We start from the raw sequence: 22,836 nt of genomic DNA on the forward strand, positions 1-22,836 counted from the left end.
GGGGAATGAGAGGAGAATGACAATGGAAGATGCAGAGGTCACCTATGAGCCTGCTGATAAGTTTCAGGTTTCTGTGAGACGGCCACATGGTGAGAGAGGTCGGGGGAGGGGGGCATACAAAGTCTGACAATTAAGTTCAAGAACTCATCTTAAGAAAAATGCTCTATATCTCCTTGTTGAATATTACCACAGTCACCTCCCCTTGGCCATCTGGTGGCCATAGTGATACTCAGATATGAGGTAGCACTTTCTCAGGATGAGTTTGAGAAGTTAACTGTCCTCCCTCGTACATCTGGGAGTTGTGAGCGTGGAGCGGGGTTTGAACATTTCAGAGAAGCAAGAAGAGAAGAGGGCCCAGACCTGAGTCCGGCTGACCTCTGCCGTTTAGAGACAGGGACATGAGGAGGGAGCAGCCAAGGAGACTAGGAAGGAGCAGCCTGAGAGGACGTCTCAGGGACAGGATGGGCACCTCCACGGAGGGGTGGAAAGAGCCCCTTCACAGAGCAGCCTGCCATGGCAAGACCAAGAAATTCTGGAGTGTGGGCAGAGGAGGTGGGTTGAGACCTCACCCATCAGAGTGCTTGTCCCCAAAGAGATGAGAAGGCTAAAGCCAGTGTCACTGGCAGTTGAAGCATGTGCCTGTGGCCGAGACCAAAGCCCTGCCTGTTTTGCACCCCTACCCCCCATACCAGCTCCTGGCACCAGCATTCCTCAGCTGCTCCGGGAGACCACCCCACGGGGACCAGGGTGTCCTCCCTCCTGCGGAGAGCCCCTGCCACCACAGACCCATGGCGGGCAGCGAGCAGTCACTCACCCCTGAGATGCCTGCCCTCTCCCAAGGGGAAAACAACAGCTGTTTGACAACCACACAGCAGGACAACTGGCAACAAGAAATGAAAACAGATTCTCCTCATTAACTTCCTTAATGTGCCATTTACCACCACCGTCCCCACCCAGTCACTAATGAAGACGAGGGCTAAAGGCCCAGCTTTGAGGTGACGACCTGGGCTCTGGCCTCTCATGGACAAGCCCCCCATGGTGCAGACTTTCTGGCTCAACCAGGCATCGCCTCCATCTCCTCTAAGACTTCTCCAAACTGTGCTGCCCTCAAGCTCCCTTCCGCCCTCTCTCAGCCCGCTCCTTCTCCGCCCACCTTTTTAAAAGTCATTAGGAAGAGATCCATCTCCCAGTATGATTCTGACTCATGGATATTTGCCCAAAGTAATGGTGCGTGTGAAACACTAAACCTCTTTACAGGGGCAGGATCACAAAGGAGAGGCTGAGCGAAAGTTTCCGAAATAAAACCCTCTGCTTCCCTGAAGATGTGAGGACACAGAAGTGTTTGCCTCCCGCTGGTGTGGAAGTCTTCAGAGCATCCCAAGCCTGCCCAGCCTGCATGCCCTCAGCCCCGGTCTGCAAGGCCTGCTCTGGTCCTCACCACACCAGCAGTTGGCGGGGCTCCCTCTCCTCCACAGGGACCGAGCTCTGTGTCTACACCACAGGCTAACACTGGAGTATCCTGAGTTCATTTAAGAAGCCTCAATTCTGCTTGATCATTTATTCATAACACTGCAAAGCCCTTGGGGCAGGGAAGCACTTGAGGGAAAAAGCAGACAGGAACTCAGAACAAATAGAACCTGTTCCAGCACCCAGCAGTGTCAGGACAGATACCTCCTGCCCTTCTTCCTCAGCCACCCCCCCAACCCCCAGCATCCTCGCCAGAGCCCTGGGAGTCCAAGCCTGAGGAGGAGCAGAGAGACAATTCACGTCACCCCATCTCCGTGCTCACAACAGGGGTCCCTTTAGGCACCCTGGGGAAGGAGCACCCACCCTACAGCTCCTCTCTCCCAGCAGAGAGCTGAGCCAGCTGTGGGGACGCAGGACGGGCAGTGTCAGCCTCCACTCGCCTCTCCTGCAGCCCCTCATCCCAGAGGCCACCAGCTCCTGTCTCAGACTCATCTTGCCTTTGGGAGATTTGTACCTTCAGCATCCAGAGGCAGTGGGAGCACATCCCTAAGTCATACCAAGGGAGTCAGGGGAGGTGACCAACAGGACAGCTGGCCTGCTAAGAGAAGAGTTGTCCAGGATAGTCATAGGTACCGACAGGTTATTTCAGGTGGTGGAAAGAACAGGACAAAGGCATAGGGGTGGGGACGATCTCAGAGAGGTTGGGGAGGAGGCGTCACAGAGAGGCAGGGGGGTATAGTGGCTGAACACATGGGCTCTCAAGCCTCAGTGCACATCCTGGCTGTGCCATTTGGTAACCGTGTGTCCTTGGACCAGCTGCATAACCGCTCTGTACGTCACTGTCTCCAGGTGAAAAGCAGAGATAGTAATAGTCCTCATCTCACAAGGCTTTTGTGAAAATTATATGGCTTAATGCTTATAAGCACTTGGGACAGGTTGGCACATAGTTAACCATTGATAAAAGTCATTAGTTATTATGGCTGAAGCGTAGGTTACCTGGGGCAGAATGGTAGCAGATGAGGCCGGCGAGAATGCGAGGACCAGATCATGAGGAAGCTTGAACGCCATCCGGTTCTGTGGATAAGTGATTTTTATGCTGCCTCCTAGAAGCTCCAAGAAAGTAGCCTGAGGGGTTGAAGGAAGGAGCTATCTCTGAGCCACTTTTTATCTGTTGTAATATTTGGACTTTTGGATACTTTTTCACTTGAGGAAGAGATTTTTCCAAGCACAAAACAAGTGTGAAATGGGGAGCCATTGAAGAATTTGGAGCAGGAAAACAACCTCCTGTTTACAGCCAGGAGGATGAGGGGGGCGGCAGAGAGAATGTGACAACGGCCAGAGCTGAGGCAGGGCAAGGGGGAGGGGAGCCAGGGCCTCAGTATGGGGACACTGGGACAGGAGGATCCACATAGCTCAGGAGCTGAGGGACAGAGGCTGCAGGAGGCATCTGAGCTCACTGTCACTGCCCCCTGTTAGCTACAAACTGTTAAGGGCAGAGTCCTCTGAGGGCCCTGCTCTTTGCAAGGAGCAATATCCAACCACCTGCAAATCTTCCCCTGACCTCCTTGCTCCCATCGTCACCCCTGCCCTCAAGGCCACCACTGAGCAGCTGAGGACCATTCTGTCTCCAGGCCCCTCTCCCCCACATTACCTTCTGCCATGTCACCGGCTCCTTCAACACCCTCAGATACTATCTTGCCTAGTTTATTTTAGTCTCTTGCGCCCTTCCCCCATAATGCAAGCTCCTGGAGAGCTGGGACTTTGTTTTATTGTTACTTCTCCCCATTCTCCAGCACTGAGTAGGCGTGTAACAAATGAATGGCACACGGGAACATGGCCTCTGGCGTGGGAGTCTAGGTGGAAGGTGACAGGGTGGGCTAAGCTGGAAACAGAGAAGGAAGAGCAGGTGTAGAGACAGTCTGCTGCCACCTGCAGAATCAAGGGCAAGCTTCCAAGTGTGGCCAGGAGGCAGACCGGGCTGCGTGCTGGCCCCGTGTCCAGCCTTATCCAGGCTGGTCTCTGCCCCCCATTTCCCCTTACGCCCTCCAGCCACCTGGAACCTCTCATGGCCCCCATCACTCCTCACCCCCTTTGCATCTTGAGTGGCAGAGCCCTCTTCCTGGAATATCCTTGCTTGTTTTTCATCTGCCAGAAAACTCCTATTCCTCAGCTTCTGTGTCCTATCAAATATCATCCCCTCAGGGAAGCCTGCCCTGAAGTCCATGCCAGAGTTCACTGTTCCCCCTCAACTCTCCTGCACCTTTTCCACACCTCTGTTATCGCACCCATCAAAATAAACAGCACTACTTCCCTACACGCCTTTCTCTCCCCTGCCCCTGCCCCTAGAACGGGAGCTCTTTAGAACAATATAACAATCACAACTGCAGCTTCTGCTTACTGAGCACCTACTCTGTGCCAGGTGCTAAACACTTTGCACAAATTACCTCTTTTTTTTTTTTTTTAAGGCAAGCAAGGAATGGTTTATTGAGGAAGAGAAAGTTACTCTTACAGAGTAAGAACAAGATACGTTCACCACAGTGAATGGGTCTCCATTGTCAGGGCAAGTAGACAAAGAGGCCTTGAACATGGATGGGGGTTCCCTTTTATGTTGCCTGGATTGGGCCTGTCAGAGGTTGGGGTCCCAGTTACTCAAATCCTGTGGACCTGTGTTTCGATTACTCAGCTGAGCTAGAAAATTCAGCCAAGGAACAGCAGTAATCAAAATCAAAAGTGAGTGGAACAGGCAGTGTGGATACAAAGTAGAAGCCACCTGCACAAGTTTCAGGTAACAGAGAGAGATTTTATGTAGGAAGAACAAGGAGAAAGTTTAGAGCACTTCCAAAGAGCATTCGAAGTGGGTCATGGAGGAGAAAAGGTGAGAGAGAGACCCAGATGACCTCGTTTAATCTTAGTGATAACCCTAAGAGCTGGGTCTTGCATTCAACCCATTTTACAGGTCAGCAAACCGAGACTGTGAAAGGCTAAGAAAGTCTTTAAGTCCACTCCTGGGAGTCAGAGCTGGGACTTGGCTCCAGGGCTTCCTGACCCCAATTCCATGTTACTGATGGTTCATTCATTGGTCAGTATTTACTGAGCACTCACTGTACATCAGGTACGGGGCTAAATATAGCAGGTATAGTGAAGAAGAAATGCAGACCCATCCCTGCCCCAAAGTGCCCATAGGCACCCATCATATCATCCCCAGATCAACGTGAAGGTTACGGCTGTGGCCTGTGCTGTGAAGAGGTCTATGTTGCTGTGGGGACAGATACCGGGGCAGCTCCAAGTGTCTGTCTTCCTTGTCTATCTCATCTCTGTGCCCACATGGAGCCCCAGGCCCACACAGAGGGGTTGCTCACTGATGTTTCTTTAACCATTAGAGCCAAATTGGCTTCCACCCCATCTCTTTCCAGGCCTCCTGCCCCAGGGTAACTTAACAGTACTTCCTGCCCAGTGTTTCTGAAATCCTTTTTAGGTCTCCTGTGGCTTTCCTGAAAATGTAGTGGATGCTTCTCTGCTGCTGATGAGAGAGTCAGACAAGCCACTTAATGATTAAGAGACTAGAAGTGTTCTCTAAGAAATGGGGAAACATTCTCTTGCTTTGCTCAGCCCAGATTCCCAAGACAGACTCAGAGGCATTGATGCCACTCATTGCCTATTTAGGAGGAAGCATGGCCAGCCCTGGAGAAGGACAAACATTTGGGGGCATTGAGGATGGGAGGAAATGAGAGCATTGGGATTTCAGAACAGAACTGCTAGATTCCTTGAGGCAGGCAGTAGACACCAGCTAAGCATGCTGGGCCATCTCAGTGGGTGATGGCTGATTTTCCAGTTTGAATCCTCATTCTTGGCAGGGTCCTTAAGCATAGATCATCTCATCTAGTACAACCCTTTTATTTTATAGCCAGAGGCCCAACAATGTAAATTGACTTGCTTAAGGTCTCACTGCTGGTTGGGGGCAGAGGGATTAAGGCCTGGGTCTCCTGACTTGTGATTCACAGCTCTGTCCTGGGCAGCTCACAGATAGGATTTTTCTTCTGTGCCTTAGGGCTATGTGAGCGCATCAGGAGAGAGTTCTTTAACAAGATGCTGCACATGGGCCACTGAAAAGCCAGGGAGAGAAATGCCGTGCAATGGATGGCCCTTGGGAGTCTCCCTGCCCAGGCATCCTGGGCACTGCAGCTAGGGAGAATGCTGCTGTCACAGGCAGCCACAGCAGGTGGGCAAGTTACACTTAAGGACAGATTTCTCCAGGAGTCAACATCCTGACTTCCCCTCCGCTGGCAGTAGGTCCACCCACTCCAAGCCCTAGCCAAGACCTTTAGCCAGCTGCTACTGAGCTCGGATCCACCCCATCAGCCCCTCATTTGGGAGTCCAGAGGGCCACGTTCGTTTCTGCTGCTTTCTGGACAGCAGTGACCTCTCCTGCACTAAGGAGCTCATTACCAGTCAGGGACCCTGAGGCAGCCGTTCCTGACAGCAGGTGAAGATGAAAGCAATAACGCGCTGGCTGTTCTGCAACCCCTGGTCACCCCTGGTTTTATTAAAGTCCAAAGTCTCAAACATCCCTGATGAGGCTAAAAGGCTGGTGCCATGTGCGGAATCTGGGGCTGACAACTCCTTAGAAAGGGCAACACGGAGCAAGGACGTGGTTTCCAGAGAGGGAGGGTGGCCACCAGGAGATGCTGACTGTCTCAGTTTGCGTAGCTCCATCTCTCTGCTTACTCAAAAGTAACCTGGGCTCGGCGCCTATAGCTCAACCGGCTAAGGCGCCAGCCACGTACACCTAAGGTGGCGGGTTGGAATCCCCAGCCCGGACCCACCAAAACAACAATGACGGCTGCAACCAAAAAATAGCCGGGCGTTGTGGCGGGCGCCTGTGGTCCCAGCCACTTGGGAGGCAGAGGCAGGAGACTCGCTTGAGCCCAGGAGTTGGAGGTTGCTGTGAGCTGTAATGCCACGGCACTCTGCCCAGGGGGACAGCTTGAGGCTCTGTCTCAAAAAAAAAAAAAAAAAGTAACCTGTTTACTTCTGTTTATCAAACAAGCCAGTCCTCTGCTGCTTGCATGTGCACGGAAACCGTGTCCTCTCCATCCGCTGAGCCAAGTGTTCCAACTGGCCATCAGGCCCAGTGAGGCCCAGTCACCTACAGCAGAAGTCGCCAGAACTGGGCTTTGTACCCCTGGCCGCTGTTACCTCGCTGCCTCCAGTTCATAGTGGGATCTTGGGCCAGTCCCTCTGCCTGTCTGGGCCCACAGACAGGATGATGGACATTGGGTCCACTGTTGTGTGCAGGGGCCACATCACACTGCAGGCTACAGACCCCATGCTCCCAGCTGCCACGGTCCTGTGAGAAAGGGCAGGGGCCCTGTGGCCCCATATGCCCTGGAGGGAGCCATCCTTGAGAGCAGTTCATAGAGCCCTGGGTGATTCCATTTACCCTGAGGGACCCCTCACATTCCCCCCCCCCCCCAAGTCTCCCAAGTCTATAAACAAATTACCTCAGACTCCCTGAAGAGACAGCCAGTGAGAGCACAGCTCTGCGTCTGAAGGGGGGAGGGGAAGACAGTGCCAGCAGCCTTTGTTGATGCCTTCTCAGGGGGGCCTAGGAGCTTCTAGAATTCATCCCAGAGCCCTAACATGATTGTATCATTGATGTGAAGAATCACTCCTTCCAGGGTTCTTTGGCTGAAATGTAGCCGTCCCTGTCTGCAGGCACTCGTGTGGCTCCCCTTGTGTGCTGGTGGCCACTCTGGAGTACCCGCGGGTGTAGGCAAGGAACATGTGACCACAGGCGTCTTGCCACCAGGTGGGAGGGAGGCACAGCTGCAGGGCCAAGGGGGCCGCGGTGACTCCAGTGAACGGTTGAGAGGCAGGAAGTACTGCAGGGATGTGGGGGAGATTCTCACTGTGGGCTGGACCTGGGCGAGGGTCCAGGACAGGGGGGTGTGATACAGGTATAGGGGAATCCGAGCAAAGGGGAGGAGGGGAGGCATTTTGGCAAAAGGGACCAAACATATAGTAGCAGACAGAATAGAGAGTTAGCGCAGAGGACAAGAGAGGGAGAGAATCAGATGAGCAGGTAGGATGGGACTCTTACCTCCTCATGAGAGGCCCAAATGCAAGCTAAGGGGATGAGCCTTGATTCCAGAAACTACGTAGGAGGCGCTCCTGAGGGTGTTTGAACAATGGCATCAGGAAACGAAGGTCTGGCGCCAAAACACTCACTAGTCATGCAAACTTGAGCAAGTTACTTAACTTCGCAGATATTCATTTTTCTCCAGTGTGAAATGGGAATAACAAGAGCGCCTACCTGGTAGGGCTCGTGTAAGAGTCACCAAGATAATTTAGCAAAGCACTCAGCGGAGTGCCTAGTGCACGATCAGCGTGCCATGGTGTTAGCTCCTCCTGCCGTGCTTTCAGAGTCAGAAAGGGTTTCGGTAACTTTGAGCAGGATGGAACCTTGGAGGAAAATAAAGGGAGCTGGGGCTTCTTGTACACGAACCTCAGCACCTCCGTCAGAGGCGGAACATTTCACCAATGCACCTGCGATCTGATCCCTGCTGCCGGATCAATGGCATAGGGCAGTTGCTGAGTGCCCCTCTCTTGACCAGAGACTAGGGGGACGGAAGCCGCACCTGAGGGTGGTGAATATCCTAGCAATTTCTTTTAACTGGTTATATCCACCAGACCACCTGGGCGTTGAGGGTGGGGAGAATGTCTTTAAGTGGGCAGGCACTTATAAATATAAATGGACAAGCAAATGAACAAATAAATGGCTGAGGTGTGGCCCAAAGCACAGGGAGCAAATGTCACCATGAAGTGCTTCCTAGGTGAGCTGGAAAGGGCATTGCTTCAAGGTGGAGTACAAGGGCACACTCCCAAAAGCCAGGGATCCAGCTGGCTGGGCAAGGCTTTTAAACCTGAATCTCAAGTTCTTTGTCTGTGAAGTGGAGGGAATAATGACAGCAGCCCCTACCCCCAGAGTCGCTGTGACCCTCAGAGGTGGACATTTGTCATGCAGCTGCTCCACAGGGACTGGTCCTGGATCTCTGGCTCTGCAGAGGCCACAGGGCTCTGTGCTGGGGCGGGGGGGTGGGGGGCATCTCTGCAGAGTGCCCAGCTCTGGCCCCTCCAGATCCTCTCCTGGAAAGTGGGGTATATTCACCTCCTGCTACTCCTGGAATTTGATTGGGAGGGGCAAGGGGTTCCCTAGGGCTAGGGAAAAGGTGGGTATCAGAGCCACCTAGAAAAGAATATTGGGACCGCAGGAGGAGGGTTGCGGGAAGGAGGGGGTCTTGGATTATTCTCTAGGTGGGGGCAAGGCTCTAGAAGTCTCCAGTAGAAGGTTGTTCTTTGTAAAAAGAATAGACAAAAACCTTGGTGTCACCCTCAACTCCTCTCTTTCCCAGAAGTCATCCCCTCCTCAGGGAGGCCATCCCCGGCTCAAAATGCAACTATAGTCTCCCCTGTGGTCATATTTTATATCCCCCTTCTCTGCCTGATTTTTTCTTCTTGATACTTTTGACTATCTAATTTATTTATTTACCTTTTTTATTGTCCTTTGCCCTAATACAATATAAGCTCCATGAAGAAGGGATTTTTGTCTATTTTGTTCTCTTCTATATCCCCAGCCCTCAGATCAGCACCTACACACAGCTGGTGCTCAATGAATATTTGTTGGCTGGCTGGCTGGCTGGCTGGCTGGCTGGCCTGCCTGAAATCAGAGCTACCTCAAGCTCTGACCTCCTCAAACTCAAACCTGCTCAAACCTGGCTCTGGGAGCACTGAGAGAAGAAACATCTGCTTATCTCAGAGCCCAAGCCAGCCTCACACCTGCAGAAGGAGGCTTCACCGTGACAGCACCCTCCTTTGTCAAGTGGAGGAAGCCATTTGGCATAACACTATTTACTGGAAGGACTAGTTTACCATCTTGAAGTTTTTTGTTTGTTTTTGAGACAGAGTTTCACACTGTCACCCTGGGTAGAGTGCCTCAGTGTCATCAGAGCTCATGGCAAACTCCTGGGCTCAAGTGATCCTCCTGCCTCTACCTTCTGAGTAGCTAAGCCACAGGTGCCCACCATGACACACAGCTAATTTTTTTTTTTAAATAGTGATAAGGTCTCACTCTTGCTCAGGTTGGTCTTGATCTCCTGACCTCAAGTGATTCTCCCACCTCAACCTCCCAGAGTGCTGGGATTACAGGCGTGACCTATTACAACCTGGCTGCCATCTTGAAGTTTCCCCGTTGTTTCAGAAACTTCCAGGGATCTCTGGCCACGATGAATCTGGGACTAGGAGAGGCAGCAGAGCGTGTGCTCTGGGTTGAGTTTATCTTTGAAAAATGACAAGGTGATCCAAGGCCTGGCATCAACATGGGCTGGGAAGTGTGTCTCTTTGGTTGGCAGCACGTCCTGAGTGGGGCATCAATTCCTTGTGCTTCAGAACCAAGACCGAAAGTTGGAATGTTGGGTGTGTCTGGGGAGAGGCCAGGAACCTGCCAAGAAGCAGAGACATTGACACAGAATGACTGAGCTCAGGGCCAGAAGAAGAAAAGGACTGCAGATCTGCTGGGAGAGGGGCTGCCTGACAGCAGGGCTGCCTGACAGCTGGAGTGTGTGTCTCGTCTGGGTCACTGTCATGACCGTGTATCTGGAGGAGTGAGAAGTCGGGGGTCAGTGACGGAGAAAGGGGAGCTGAAGTAAAACATGAATGGGTCACAAAGGGGTTGGTGGTTGCGGGCTGCAGCCGAGGAGTGCACCTAGGGCCAGGCCAGCATACACAGAATGGCAAGGATCTGGTCAAAATCAGAAAAGGGTATGGAAGGGACCAACCAAGTCCACTCACAAGGCAATATTGTTATCATTGCCTTTAGACCTAGTTACTCCCAGAGAATGGTTCCTTGGGCTGGAGCGCCCACAGATGCTGCAAGGGGAGTGAGGCCCACAGATGCTGTGCAGAGAGCGGGGGCCCCACCCGCGTGCCCCTCACCTGCTCTCTTGTCTGCTTCTTTGCAGGAAAGCGTGGACTTGGGTGAGATCATGTTCTCCCTCTGTTACCTGCCCACAGCAGGCAGGCTCACCCTCACGGTCATCAAATGTCGGAACCTCAAGGCGATGGACATCACAGGCTACTCAGGTACCTCCTACCCCGGCGGCCTGCCAGCAGTGTGGACAATAGGATTTGGAAGGGTGTTCGAGGAGAAGGGGAAAGAATTGTCAGTGTTCTTGGAATAGAAGCACCGGCTCTGGCAGCACGCTGCCCAGAGTCGATTCCAGTTCTGCCCCTGCCTTGCTCTGTGAATGCTTTGGTTTTCTAATCTGAAAAATGGGAATGGTGATGCCTTACATGGGTTGCTTTCGAGATAAACAAGTTAATTCATGTAAATGTTTAGAATCATGGCTGGCATAGAATACACGCTCAGTAGATACCATCTGTTACTATCATTCTTTCTGTTAGAGGAGGGAGAAATATATAGGAGAAAAAAAATTAAGGACAGCCTTTCCTGTTCATGTGAGGCCTCAGCACTTCTGGAAGGGTTATGTCAAGTCTGGGTGTGTAAATGTTTATAGGCCTGTGCAGGCCTATGGCAGCAGCCCTGAGGACTGAGTCAAAGAAGAAAATCCACTGAAAAGCAAAGAGCATTTGTATTTGAGTTTCTCCTGCGGGGCTCCCAGCCCCAGCCTCAGCACCGAGAGAGCCGCTAGCCATAGCAGGAGCACAGCAGACAGTGCTAGTGCAGCAACAGAGGCAGTGCTTATCTGGGGACAGCTGCAGAGACCTGCAGGCAGGCCACGGTATCCGAGGTTCGAGCCTTCCCCCTGAGTTCTGTGAGTTGATGTACGCGAAGGTGTTTGAGTTAGGGAATAGCAGAGGAGTAGCTTGAGTCCTGGGGGCCTTCTCCCCCATCCCAGCTCAAACTTCTCTGAGGAGTGAAATGGGCTCAGACTCCCAAAAGAATAGGCACGTACGGCTTGGCTCCTGTAGCTCAGCAGCCAGGGCACCGGCCACATACACCAGGGCTGGTGGGTTCAAACCCAGCCCGGGCCGCTAAACAACAATAACTACAACAAAAAAATAGCCAGGCATTGTGGTGGGCGCCTGTAGTCCCAGCTACTTGGGAGGCTGAAGTAGTATAATCACTTGAGTTCAAGAGTTTGAGGTTGCTGTGAGCTGTGATACCATGGCACTCTACCAAGGGTGGCATAGTGAGACTCTGCCTCCAAATAAAAATAAATAAATAAAAAACCCAACCACCCACCCCCAACCCCAAGCCCAAGAGGCTGTTCTGATGACTCAGATTATCAATGTAAAACCATTCAGGACGTGCCTCTGAACTTGGCTGGGAATATAGTGAAGATTTTTCCTCATATCTCCTTTACATACATTAATTATTTATTTGCTGGAAAATGCCTTAGTGTAATCACAGCTGCTGTAAAGAAGTGACAGTTCAGCTGAAAACATCTGGGCTCAGGTGCAACCTGCTGCAGTTGGAAGAAGACGAGGTATCAAGCTCTGGGAATGGAGGTTTCAGGGAAAGGTGGTCAGGAAACCAGGAAGTCATCTGTGTGGGGGGCAGCTTCGCATCCGTCCCTCGGAGCCCCTGCTCCAGCCTCCAACTGTCTCTCTGCAGTGCTCCTGCCTTCTGGGCCAGCCCCCATCCCCGCCCCCAGACAGAGATGGCCTTCACGCTTCTCCTGCTGAAGGCACATCAAGACGCGGGGAAGAGATTAGCGGACCTTTGCTGACTTGGGAAAAGCTCTTAGGCAGCAGCAAGTCAGCGTCCCCCCAAATACAGCCAATGCAGATTTCATTTTAATACCAAAATAAGTACATGCTGGGGACAGAAATTCACCAAGGACTCCCGAGACTGCTGAGGGAAATAGGATTTTGCTGCCTAAGTCCCCACACTATCTTCTCTGGCGTAATTAAATTGATGTGCTAGAGAGCGAGTGTATGGTGGAGCCACCGAGGTCATCACAAAGGCTGTTCCAAATGAGAGGGTTTAGGGTGAGAGTTTTTATCATGCTGAGTTCTAACCTCCCTCTCACAATTTCCCCTCTTTCCTACCTGGGTCCGGAAGCTGGTGTTAAATCTCAGCTTGGTTCTGAAGATGCGGGGGTCCCTCTTTTTGGCAGAGATTTCTATTTTGTTCACAGCAAGGGTATGGACAGTGCCTGGAACACTGTGAGCTTTCAAAAAAATTGTATTGAATGAACGAATTTATTTACCTATTATTTATTTATAGCATGAGGGACCTGACCTGCCGGTGATGCAGGCACAGGAGGACATGCCAGGGGCCTCGCAAACTAAAGCTCCTGTTTCTTTCTTTCTTTTTTTTGTTTTACCCTAAGACTCTGTCACCATGTGTAGAGTGCCTTGGTGTCATCATGGCTAACAGCAACCTCAAATTCTTTGGCTCAAGAGATCGTCTGGCCTCATAGACACTCACCACAATGCCCAGCTAGTTTTTTGTTTTAGTAGAGATGGTGTCTTGCTCTTGATCACGCTGGTCTCAAACTCCAGAGCTCAAGAGACCCTCCTACCTTGGCCACCCAGAGTGCAAGGATTACAGGTTTACTGCCCCTGGCATAGATCTGTTCTTGAGGATGAGTTTGATGTTGGAGTAAACACAGGGAGTGAATAGAGCTTATTATTGCTTGTTCTTGAAACTCATGCCATTGACCTCTAAAACCAACAATCTGACTATTCTTGATCTAAACTAGCCCTGGATCAATTCTCTAAACCTATTTGCTAGAACCTTGATGATAAAAATGGTACAAAACAATAATAAGGACCAGTATGCGACAAAAGGGTACTGAGTGAGTAACCCCACTCATCTCTACTATATCTGCTCTGTCCTGCTCTGAATCAGATGATCAAAAATGTGGGCACTGGAGTCAGACAAAGCTGGGTTCAAATCTTAGGCACATTCCTTAATCTCTCTAACCCTCAATTGCCCATCTATGAAACAGGGATGACGATGATAGATATTTTATAGGGCTGTTGTGGAGTTTAAATCACATGACACATCCTAAATGCTGAATTCTGATGGCCCCCATGACAACGAGGCTGAAATATACTGCTGGTCTTTGTGTCCCCTCCCTTAGCTGCATAGGGCACCGTAGGCTAAGAGGAAGGGACCTCCGAGATCATCTGGGGCCAGTGTTCCACTAGACAGAGTTCTCTTTTGCCCCAGAGAACCCTAGTGAATGGTCTAGAGCAGTGTTTTTCAACCTTTTTTTATCTCACAGCACACTTGAACCTGTAGTTAAACTTCTGTGGCACACTTAACTTATGTTGCTCAAAAAAAAAAAAAAAAAAAAAAACTAGAATATACTTACTATGCTTTGAACTTCTTTCAAAAATAATTTAAGTAATGATCTTTAAAAATTTTCACAGCACACCTAAGATCCTCTCATGGCCCCCCAGGGTGCCACGGCACTCTGGTTGAATATTGCTGGTCCATAGGCTCAGGCCCAGAAATGCTGGTGAGCGTGCTGGTTCCAGTGAGGGAAGTGTGTCCGCTGAATTGCACAAATGGGTTATGCCTCACAGGAGTGAACGGCGGTGGGGAAGGTGCTAAGGCATCTGCTCAGTGGCCTGTGGGACGAGCGCCTCTGCCTATACTTCGGAAGCCTCATGATGTGGAACTTGCTCAGATGTGGGGCACAGGGAAATAGGCAGAGCAGGGGATGAGGCAGCTCCTGAGCAACCTCCAGCCTGGGGACACTTTCCAAGGCAGGGGGCACCCTGAAGGATTTAAAGCTGCCGTGCGAAGGGCCTTGGGGCTAGACAATGGAGCCTGCCCAAAGCGGCCTGGTGCCTTCTCCCAACTTGGCCTTGCTTTTCACCAAACATCCCCTGAGAGAGAGCGTGTTCAAGTGGGAAGTCAGAGGCAGCAGGTTGATTAAACGCTTCACCGTCTCCCCACAGTGTCCCTGTGGTTAAGGCATAGCTGTCACTGTCACATTGATTAGTCAGCGGCTCATTTAGATGTCTATGGAAAGGCCTTCAAGGCGTGGAGTTTCTGATTTGGTTCCCACCATCGGTGGGTGCCTCATCTGCCACCTGAGCAGTGCCAGGGAGTATGATGGCCTAGTGTATTCGGACCCCCAGGGGTTAGAGCCGCATGCCTGTGAATCACGGAGCCAGGGAGCAGCCGCCTTGGCCTGCACCTCCTGACAGACTCGCAGGAGCCCTGGCTTCTTGGCAAAATGGTGTCACAGCACATCAGCGTCTCAAAAGCTGTTATTACCTGTGAGTCGCCATCTCCTTTCTTGAGCTGTGCGGCATAAATAACAATTCTGATGGTGACCGAGACACCTGTGCTATGAGATACTTCACTGGGATGAGTAGAAAATTTCAGGGTAGAAAAATGACCCTAAAATACCCATTCAGAAAATGAAAGAAGAGAGTAGGGTGGGAGGCACATGAAGTTCAGTAAAAAGACATCTCTTTGCAGGATGGAGAGAATCCAAGATCCTACTGAGAAAGGAAATGTCAGCCAGCTGCCCTGAGTCCCGCGAGATTGCCTCTCTCACTCCCTTGGCCACAGCCCTGCTCAGAAGTGGGCAGGAAATGGCTTCCAGGGGAGCAGACAGCAAGGCCACTTACCCCTTCTGATGCCAAATGAAAAGGAGATGATTGGGACAATGGGACTCAAAATCACATTGTCGGGGGCGGGGGGGGGGGGGGGGGAGGACATGAGCAGCATGGTGACTGGTGCTGTTCATTTAACTCTGACACGTTGCTATTCCTTGGGCATCACTAAGGTCTATTTTTATGCCCCTTGTCCTTTGGTTAATAATATTGGAAACAACAACAACAACAACAAAATAAAGAAAGAAATAGAGCATCCTTATTCAGCTTCACCACACTTTTGTGCCACCAGCCAATGTGAGGCTGAGAACGCCATACCCATGGGCAGGTGTCACGTCTGATTTGGGGCCAGCCTCTCTATTACTGAAAGTCTGTTAAGTGCTCTCCCAAGAATACTGAGGTAGCTAAAGACTCTGTTTGTTAAGCACGGAGTGTCCTCAGAGACAGGTGTGCTACATAAACCCAAGGTGGTTTAATTATTTTAACCACCCACTGATGCCATCTGATAAGCAGCAGTAGGCCCAGGGCTTCGGTCCCTTGCTGAAAATGATACTCGAGAACATCTGTGTGACACATTCCCTTCCCTTTCCACGCCCCCATTGTCACAGATCCGTATGTCAAAGTGTCCCTGCTTTGTGATGGGCGGAGGCTGAAGAAGAAGAAAACAACCATCAAGAAGAACACTCTCAATCCTGTCTACAACGAGGCCGTCATCTTTGACATCCCTCCGGAGAACATGGACCAAGTCAGCCTGCTCATCTCGGTGATGGATTATGACCGGTGGGTGCATGTCCTACGTGGCACAGGGCTCCCTGACCTTAGACCTTGTGCTTCAGGGCTTGGGTGCTCAGTGACCGCAAATCTGGCTCCACCAGATTTGGGTGCAGGTGTTTGAGGAAGAGCATGGATACCCCCCTTAACACAGGCCTCAAGCTTCCCCTCCTGCTGCCCTGTTCCCATCAGGGGCAGCTCCACCTGTCACCTGGCCCGGATTCCCCCCTGGGTTTTCCCATTCTTCCATCTGGCACCCAGTCCTATCATCTGTCCTTTGAAATGTGTGTCTGTCTCCATCTCTGCTGCTGCTCCCACTCTCACTATGGGAGGGCTGTGCACCTTCTTAGGGGATCCCTGCCTCCATCGCTTCCTGAGGACATATCTTCCTAAATGACCACCTTTTTCCTGGACCTGCTTTTCTCAAGCACGGTGGCTCATGCCTGTAATCCTAGAACTCTGGGGGGCCGAAGCAGGTGGATCGCCTGAGCTCAGGAATTTGAGACCAGCCTGAGCAAGAGCGAGACCCCATCTCTACTTAAAATAGAAAAACTAGCTGGATGTCGTAGCAGGTGCCAGCTACTCAGGAGGCTGAGGCAGAAGGATCGCTTGAGCCCAGGAGATGAGGTTGCTGTGAGCTATGACACCATGGAGCTCTACCCAGGGCAACAGAGTGAGCTTTTTTATTTTTTGAGACCAAGAACCATCGGTGGTTCCTATTGTCCAGGATTTTCTCCTGAACTCTCAAGGCCTTCCTCAATCTGCACCCAGCACACCTATCCAGCTTGATTTCTACTTCCTCAGATGTATTACTATCTCTTATCTTCCACTCATCCCACTCTTCCATCTAGGCTGGCCCCCAGACATCAGAGCCCCGAGGACTCCAGCCTTCAGTGATCACTTTAGCTACAGGAAAAAGAAACCATGCAAAAAAGTCTGAGTGCAGGACTTTTAGCACAAGTTGTTGCATGGCGGATGCTTGATGAACATACTTGAGTGATCACTGACGTTCTCGCTGAGTGAATAATCACACGCCAGCTTCCAGGGGTGTGGAGAAATGGTGCTCAGAGAGGGCTGGTTTATCTGCAAATGCTGATGTCTCAAGTAAGGTTGTGAAGTGCTGGCCAAGTCACACAAGGAAGAGAACTTAAACTCCCCCACCTCCCAAACTCAGGTTATTTGCCCACCGTTTCCTGAGATTCCAAAGAATTTTACAACCTTTTGCTCATCTGTCCACTGTCCACCCAAGGAGGCTGGGCAAGGCTTCACTGCTGCTGACATCCAAAGCCCCTGCCCATCTGTTTTCAGAGCTCAGAGTTCAGAGTTAGACCCACTGGGCAGAGTCTTGCCCTGGGACCTCCCTTTCTGAGAGCACATGTGGTAGTCAATGCTGGGCCCTTTGTCTCTTCCTCAGAGTGGGCCACAATGAGATCATAGGAGTCTGCCGTGTGGGGATCAATGCTGAAGGCCTGGGCAGGGACCACTGGAATGAGATGCTGGCGTACCCTCGGAAGCCCATTGCACACTGGCACTCCTTGGTGGAGGTAAAGAAATCCTTCAAAGAGGTGGGTGAGGTCGCCTGGCCCTTGGCATGTGTGCTGCATGGCAGTGTGGGCTGGAGAATGGCAGTCGGCTGCTCCAAGACCATGGGCCCTTGTGGGAAGGCAGTGTGGGTCACATGCTTCTCACCCAGTGTGTAACAGGCTGGAAGGAAATGAAGGAGGGAGGTGGAGGCTGCTTGACAGAAAGCCCCTGACATTGGGCATTGTGAAAGCAACACTGAGTTCTTAACGGAAAACAAGAACTTTGAGGAAGCCTTCCCAGCAAACCACTGTGAGGCCTGAAATGCTTTTACAAAGCCCTGGCCAAGTCAGTCCTTTAGGAGAAGGCCCCAAGGGTGTGAGATCAGAGCTTGGCAAGAAATTCTACCCCTGTTGGAAGAGTAAGTTCCCTGAGGCTCAAGCCACGCGGTCACTTGGCTTTTCACTGTGGAATGGAGATTGCCAAAGAGCAAATTCTTCCTTTTATAAATGTTGGTTTTTACCATTGTTGAGGAGGGGAGTGTGGACTATAGTTGTCGTGCTTTCTGGCTAAAGGTGTGGGGCTGGCTCAGCGCCCATAGTACAGCGGTTACAGCGCCAGCCACATACACTGAGCGTGGCGAGTTCGAACCCAACCTAGGCCAGCTAAACAACTGCAACAACAACAACAACAAAATAAACAAATAATGGTGTGGGGCTGGATCATTGTGGGTTCTACCAGAAATGTAACGGAGAGCACTGGGCTAGGAGTCCTGAGACTTGGGCTACAATCTCTGCCCCTTCTGACTTGCTGTACAACCTTGACCCTGCCACTTCTCTCTTAACTGCAAAGGTGGTGTTTCTTAGGCTGATGCTCACAGTCTGCTCCACCGTCCACTGACCCCCACCAATTTAAGATTCTGTGATCTATCTCCTCAGTGGTTCCCAGCCCTTGTTTTTCTCAAGTAGGTTGGGATGTGGAGTGACCAGGAAAGCCTTAAACCTCATTTTCAATATCTCCCACCCCAGTCCATGTCCTAGAAAGCTGGATAATGATTGCATCATCTCAACAGGCTTCCAACCCAGCAAGTCTAGAGAGTTGTGTACAATTGGAAAACCTTACTAATACAAAAATAAACCTTTATTTCTTCTACCACATGGCCCCCCAGCTTAAAATCAGAGCCCCCTTAAAAGCAGAGTAATCCATTCCCCACCTTCTGTGCTGCAGAAAAGTCAGGGCAGCAAACCCAGAGAACCTGCTGGATCCTTTTCCATCTCAGGGTGAACAAACCTATTTCCACCTGCCCTAGTAGCAGGAGCCACTGAGGGGCAGAGAGACCTCCTGACTGAGAACCGCGCTGATGGATTTACCCCTCCCAGGGAGGCGTATGCTTTGTGAAGCACCACCAAGGAGTGACAAAGTCCCTGTCAGCTGAGGCCTCACGTTTCTGTCCTGCAGTTGTCCTGATTTTACCACATTGAGTAAGGCCAGGCCCTCAGCTCTTCAGCTCTCCTGGGGACCCTGTCCCCTGCTCTGTAGAGTGTGAGTGAGGTACCCACCACCAGCACCCACCCCCAATTCAGGAGGTGCCACCATGTGGCACACTGGACAACTTGGAGGCCACATCCAGCAGCTCACTGAACGCTGCATTGACTCAACTCAAGAAGGGTTAATAATAAGACCCTCATTTTTTAATCCCTTAAGATATTTAAGAATAAAATAGGTCCATGTATGCTTAACTGTTCAGGATGGCTTAAGGCCAGAGCATGGAATGAGAGCTTAGGGGCCTATAGTGGGTCATAGGGCCTTTGAGGGGGTCAACTCCTCCCATCTCTGCTTCTCTAGGAAAATCTGACCCTAAATGATGGCTAAGCCCACGAGCTCACGTCTTGCACCATGACTGCCCTTGAACCTGCAGTGACCCATCCCTGTCCCCAGCCTGGTCCTGCCCATGGAAAATGGAAAGTAACCAAGAGAGGGGCCACAGCTGGGGGTGAGGGGGTGCAGGGTGCCACACAGGGCCAGGACTTGGCCTAGAATCCCTCTCCTTCATGATGAATACAAACTAATTAAGCCAAATAATTGATTCCAAGTCCCTGTTTCTTTGAGAATTCTGGCTCCCTCGTCCAGACTACAAAAGAAAGATAAAGTAAAAGCAAGCCCTTGAAAATGAATATTTGATGAGACAGTAAAGGGAAAGTAACAGTATATGGAAAATGAAAAGAGAATAAATTGAGGGCCTTTGGGTTTTCTTTTTCCTTGACCTTGCACACCACGCTGAGCCCACCCCTCCCCTATGGGCTCGCCTTCCCCACCACACACAAATTTGCTGCTCAGCTGATTATTTCTCTGTATGAAGAAGCCGAAAATGACATTCATTTTGGCAATTTAGGACTTCACCAGACACAATCCCTTAACATTTTTCCTGATACTTTTAGCACCCACAGTTTAAATATCTTTATCAAAAATGCATCTAAAAACCCGGCAGGCTAACATTAAGTAAACACCTTTTGTGGTCGTGCAATGCATTGCACTTGAGCATACATCCTCCCAGTCATCCGCAGAGCTCACAACCTGCCTTCCTTTCATTCCTGTTCCGGATATGGAATAAGAGCCTCGCTCCTGAAACTTGTATCTCCCATTCATAAAGAAATCTTGTTTTCCAGCTCCCAGGAAGGCAAATGGCATCATATCTGTATAGGACTCGGTTTTTATCTCGTACCTTTCTTAGAAGAGTTTCAAGTGCTGGGTTCATTTCTTTTTTATTAATCAGAACAGAAGGCATCATGCTTGCTTGCTTGCTTGGGGTTTAAAATAAAGTTCAGGGGAACAAATTAACCAGAAAGCTGTCTGTCCTTTCTGGGATTATTTTCATGAATAAAAATGTATTGGGCCATCACAAGCACCCTTCCCCAGCATGGTGCCAGCCCCCTTTCCTCTCAGCGCTGCCACCCAGTGACTGTGTCATTGCTGTCACCACACCCGGGTTGACCAGCGCTCTTCTCCAGGCATGGATTACACAGAGCCAAGTTCAGATGATCTGACAGAGAGTTTAGATCTCTGCTGCAACATGACCCATTTCAAAACAATAGAAGACCTTACTGGAACACAGCCATCCTAGAATAATAATCTCCCTGCAGGCTGGGGACAGGTTCTCTGCTATTTTGCAGCTACCATAAGCCTCCTGCAATCATTTGCCTTGCCATCGGCCATGAGCCCATCTCCTCCCTTTGTTCATCTTCATAGGAAAAATCAGGGACTAGCAGGGGAGCTAGTGTTCCTTCTTCATTTGTTCCGGATAAACAATTATGCTCCCTGTGACTACTCTTTGGCCTGTTACGTAAAGGAAAAAAGGTACTCTGTGCAGCCATTTCATGTTTTTCCCTCCAACCTGGCCTATCAGTCCGATTGTTTAAGTGGCATGCTCACCCAGGGAAGAAGCCAGTAATTACAATGTACCTTCCACCAACATTAAAGGTTGTAGCAGGAAAAAGTAGAACTCCTAAAATGAAGGTCTGTTAAATGAAAGCTTCAGTAATCATCTTATGTCACCTTCTGGGTAAGAAACACTTGAGTCAGAAGCCACAGTGGGCTCAACAATCAGGCATTTATTTATCTAAAATATTTCACCAGGGAAACCCTCGGTTGTGATTTCATCCACGTGGATGCTGCAAGCAGAGAGACTGCCCCCCGGAGTTAGGAGTAAGTACCTGGTGTGGATCCCAAGAGGTTAGGTTTCTTACTACATTTTGTGTCTCCTTCTCCTGGAGTGGCCAGATGCTAAGACAGCAGCAGGAGCAAGCGGAAAGAGCACTGAGTCGGGACTTAGAAGACCTGGTTTGGGGTCCTGGCTCTGCTCCTAACTAGCTGTGTACTGACTTCTTATTTGCAAGAATAAGAGGGCTAGACTGGATGATTGCCCAAGCCTGACATGCCAAAATTCCCTAGGTCAAGTTCATGGAGACCCATTGGTCCAGCTCTTGGTTGGTTGGTCTGCACAGGCATTATAAAAAGCCCATGAAGAACTGGGCCCAGAGAAGGGTGAAGCTTTCCTTAACATTGGGAGCATTAAAGTTATTCTATAGGTCTGGGTTGATGCTCAGCTTTGTGGGTTTCCTGTTTACTCCACAGCTAACACTGGATGGCACATGCTCTATTCCCTGTCTAAAAATAGCTGTGTTGGGGGGAACACATCTTTCCCCAACCCACCCCCAAACACGCAAGTCTGTATGAAGTTCCAGCTTCTACTCAGCCTCACCTCTGTACAGTGAGGACCCTTAGTGTTCATGAGAAGCAAAATAGGCTGTTTCAAGGTCACCTTGACCACCTACCTATCCTCTGTCTCTGGCGCCATGTGCTGGAGGCACCTAGGAGAATACTGAGTCTCCTCTGCCCACACGGGGCTGGGGGGAGCAGAGGACACTGACTTGCTTTGAAGCTATGCATCCCCCAGACACTTCGAGAACATTCACAGGCTCAGATCCTTGCCGAGGAAACATTGCTATACCTGAGACTGGCTTTTTCCATTTAAATAAGGGTTGAATGGCTTGGGTGCATCCATCGCCAGCCCTCTCCTTCACCCCATCACTCCTCATTGCATTACACATTTTTGCAGAAGGGTTGAAGTCGGGCAGAGAGGAGGATCTGTGAGGCCGGAGAGCTGGGGAGGAGAAGGGGCTGGAGAAGCCCAAAGGGTCTCCTCACAAATGGGGTGCAAATGCCCAGAGGGAGAATTAAGACAGAAGAAAGCCCAGAGCTGAAGCATTATCAGGGTTTTAGCTGTACTAACAGCTCCCAGACAAATTGCTAATAATTCATGATCGTGGGCTCTTGGCAGTAAGGGCACACTCTGCAGACTGCCTCTTTCGCTGCTAACATAATACAATTTTCGGTGTGAAAAATGACTAACACACTCACAAATGGTGTAGTCACAGCTCCTCTTTAACACACACACACACACACACACGCAACAAAGAAAGCTTTAATTCTCTTTGTAATAGTTCTTTTCGAAAATCAGGTATTCCAAACTAGAAGCTCAAAGCTGTTTTCTTTGTTTTTGCATGGCTGACAGCAAAATTCAAGAAAGCTTATGAGAAGCCGGGGAAAGTGAATTCAGTGCATGGGCCATTTAAGTTTTGCAAGTTAAAACATAAATCTCTCAGCCACTAATAACCGGATTTTTCTCTCTTGGCAGTGGCAGGGCCGAGCTGCCAGCTTTGACAGTGAGAGCTCCTGTCCGTCTCCGAAACCACCTCCGACACCATGAGCTGCACGGCCGAGCAACACAAACGGGACTCAGCGATGTTCTTTTTACACTTGTTCAACCGTCTAAATGCAGTGTCACGCAGTGTGGTGGCAGCGGCAGCCGCCTGTCACTCCAGAGTCTTACCTATTCCTGGGTAGGTCAAGGCTGAGACACTTGTCGTGTGGTCAGATCTGTCTTAGTCTTTTCTGTCTCCCAAGGTGATGTTTTTT

General features: G+C 50.5%; 1 protein-coding gene across 2 annotated transcripts in view; it reads left to right on the forward strand.

Moving 5' to 3' along the window:
• The window catches only part of SYT6 (synaptotagmin 6), a 47,877-nt gene extending 25,250 nt beyond the window's left edge, over positions 1 to 22,627 (forward strand). The window contains exons 3-6 of one of the 2 annotated variants that reach the window (XM_023515502.1): positions 10,485 to 10,605; positions 15,678 to 15,849; positions 17,255 to 17,384; positions 22,556 to 22,627. In XM_023515502.1, coding sequence (XP_023371270.1) covers positions 10,485 to 10,605; positions 15,678 to 15,849; positions 17,255 to 17,384; positions 22,556 to 22,627 — 495 coding nt within the window. Of the gene's footprint in view, positions 1 to 10,484; positions 10,606 to 15,677; positions 15,850 to 17,254; positions 17,406 to 20,994; positions 21,039 to 22,555 lie in introns of those variants that run through there. The other variant, XM_012807639.1, reaches the window with a different exon arrangement.
• The last annotated feature ends 209 nt before the right edge of the window (positions 22,628 to 22,836 follow it).

Source organism: Otolemur garnettii, unplaced genomic scaffold (assembly GCF_000181295.1).
Source record: "Otolemur garnettii isolate 467f Iridium unplaced genomic scaffold, OtoGar3 scaffold00073, whole genome shotgun sequence".
Classification (NCBI taxonomy): domain Eukaryota; kingdom Metazoa; phylum Chordata; class Mammalia; order Primates; family Galagidae; genus Otolemur; species Otolemur garnettii.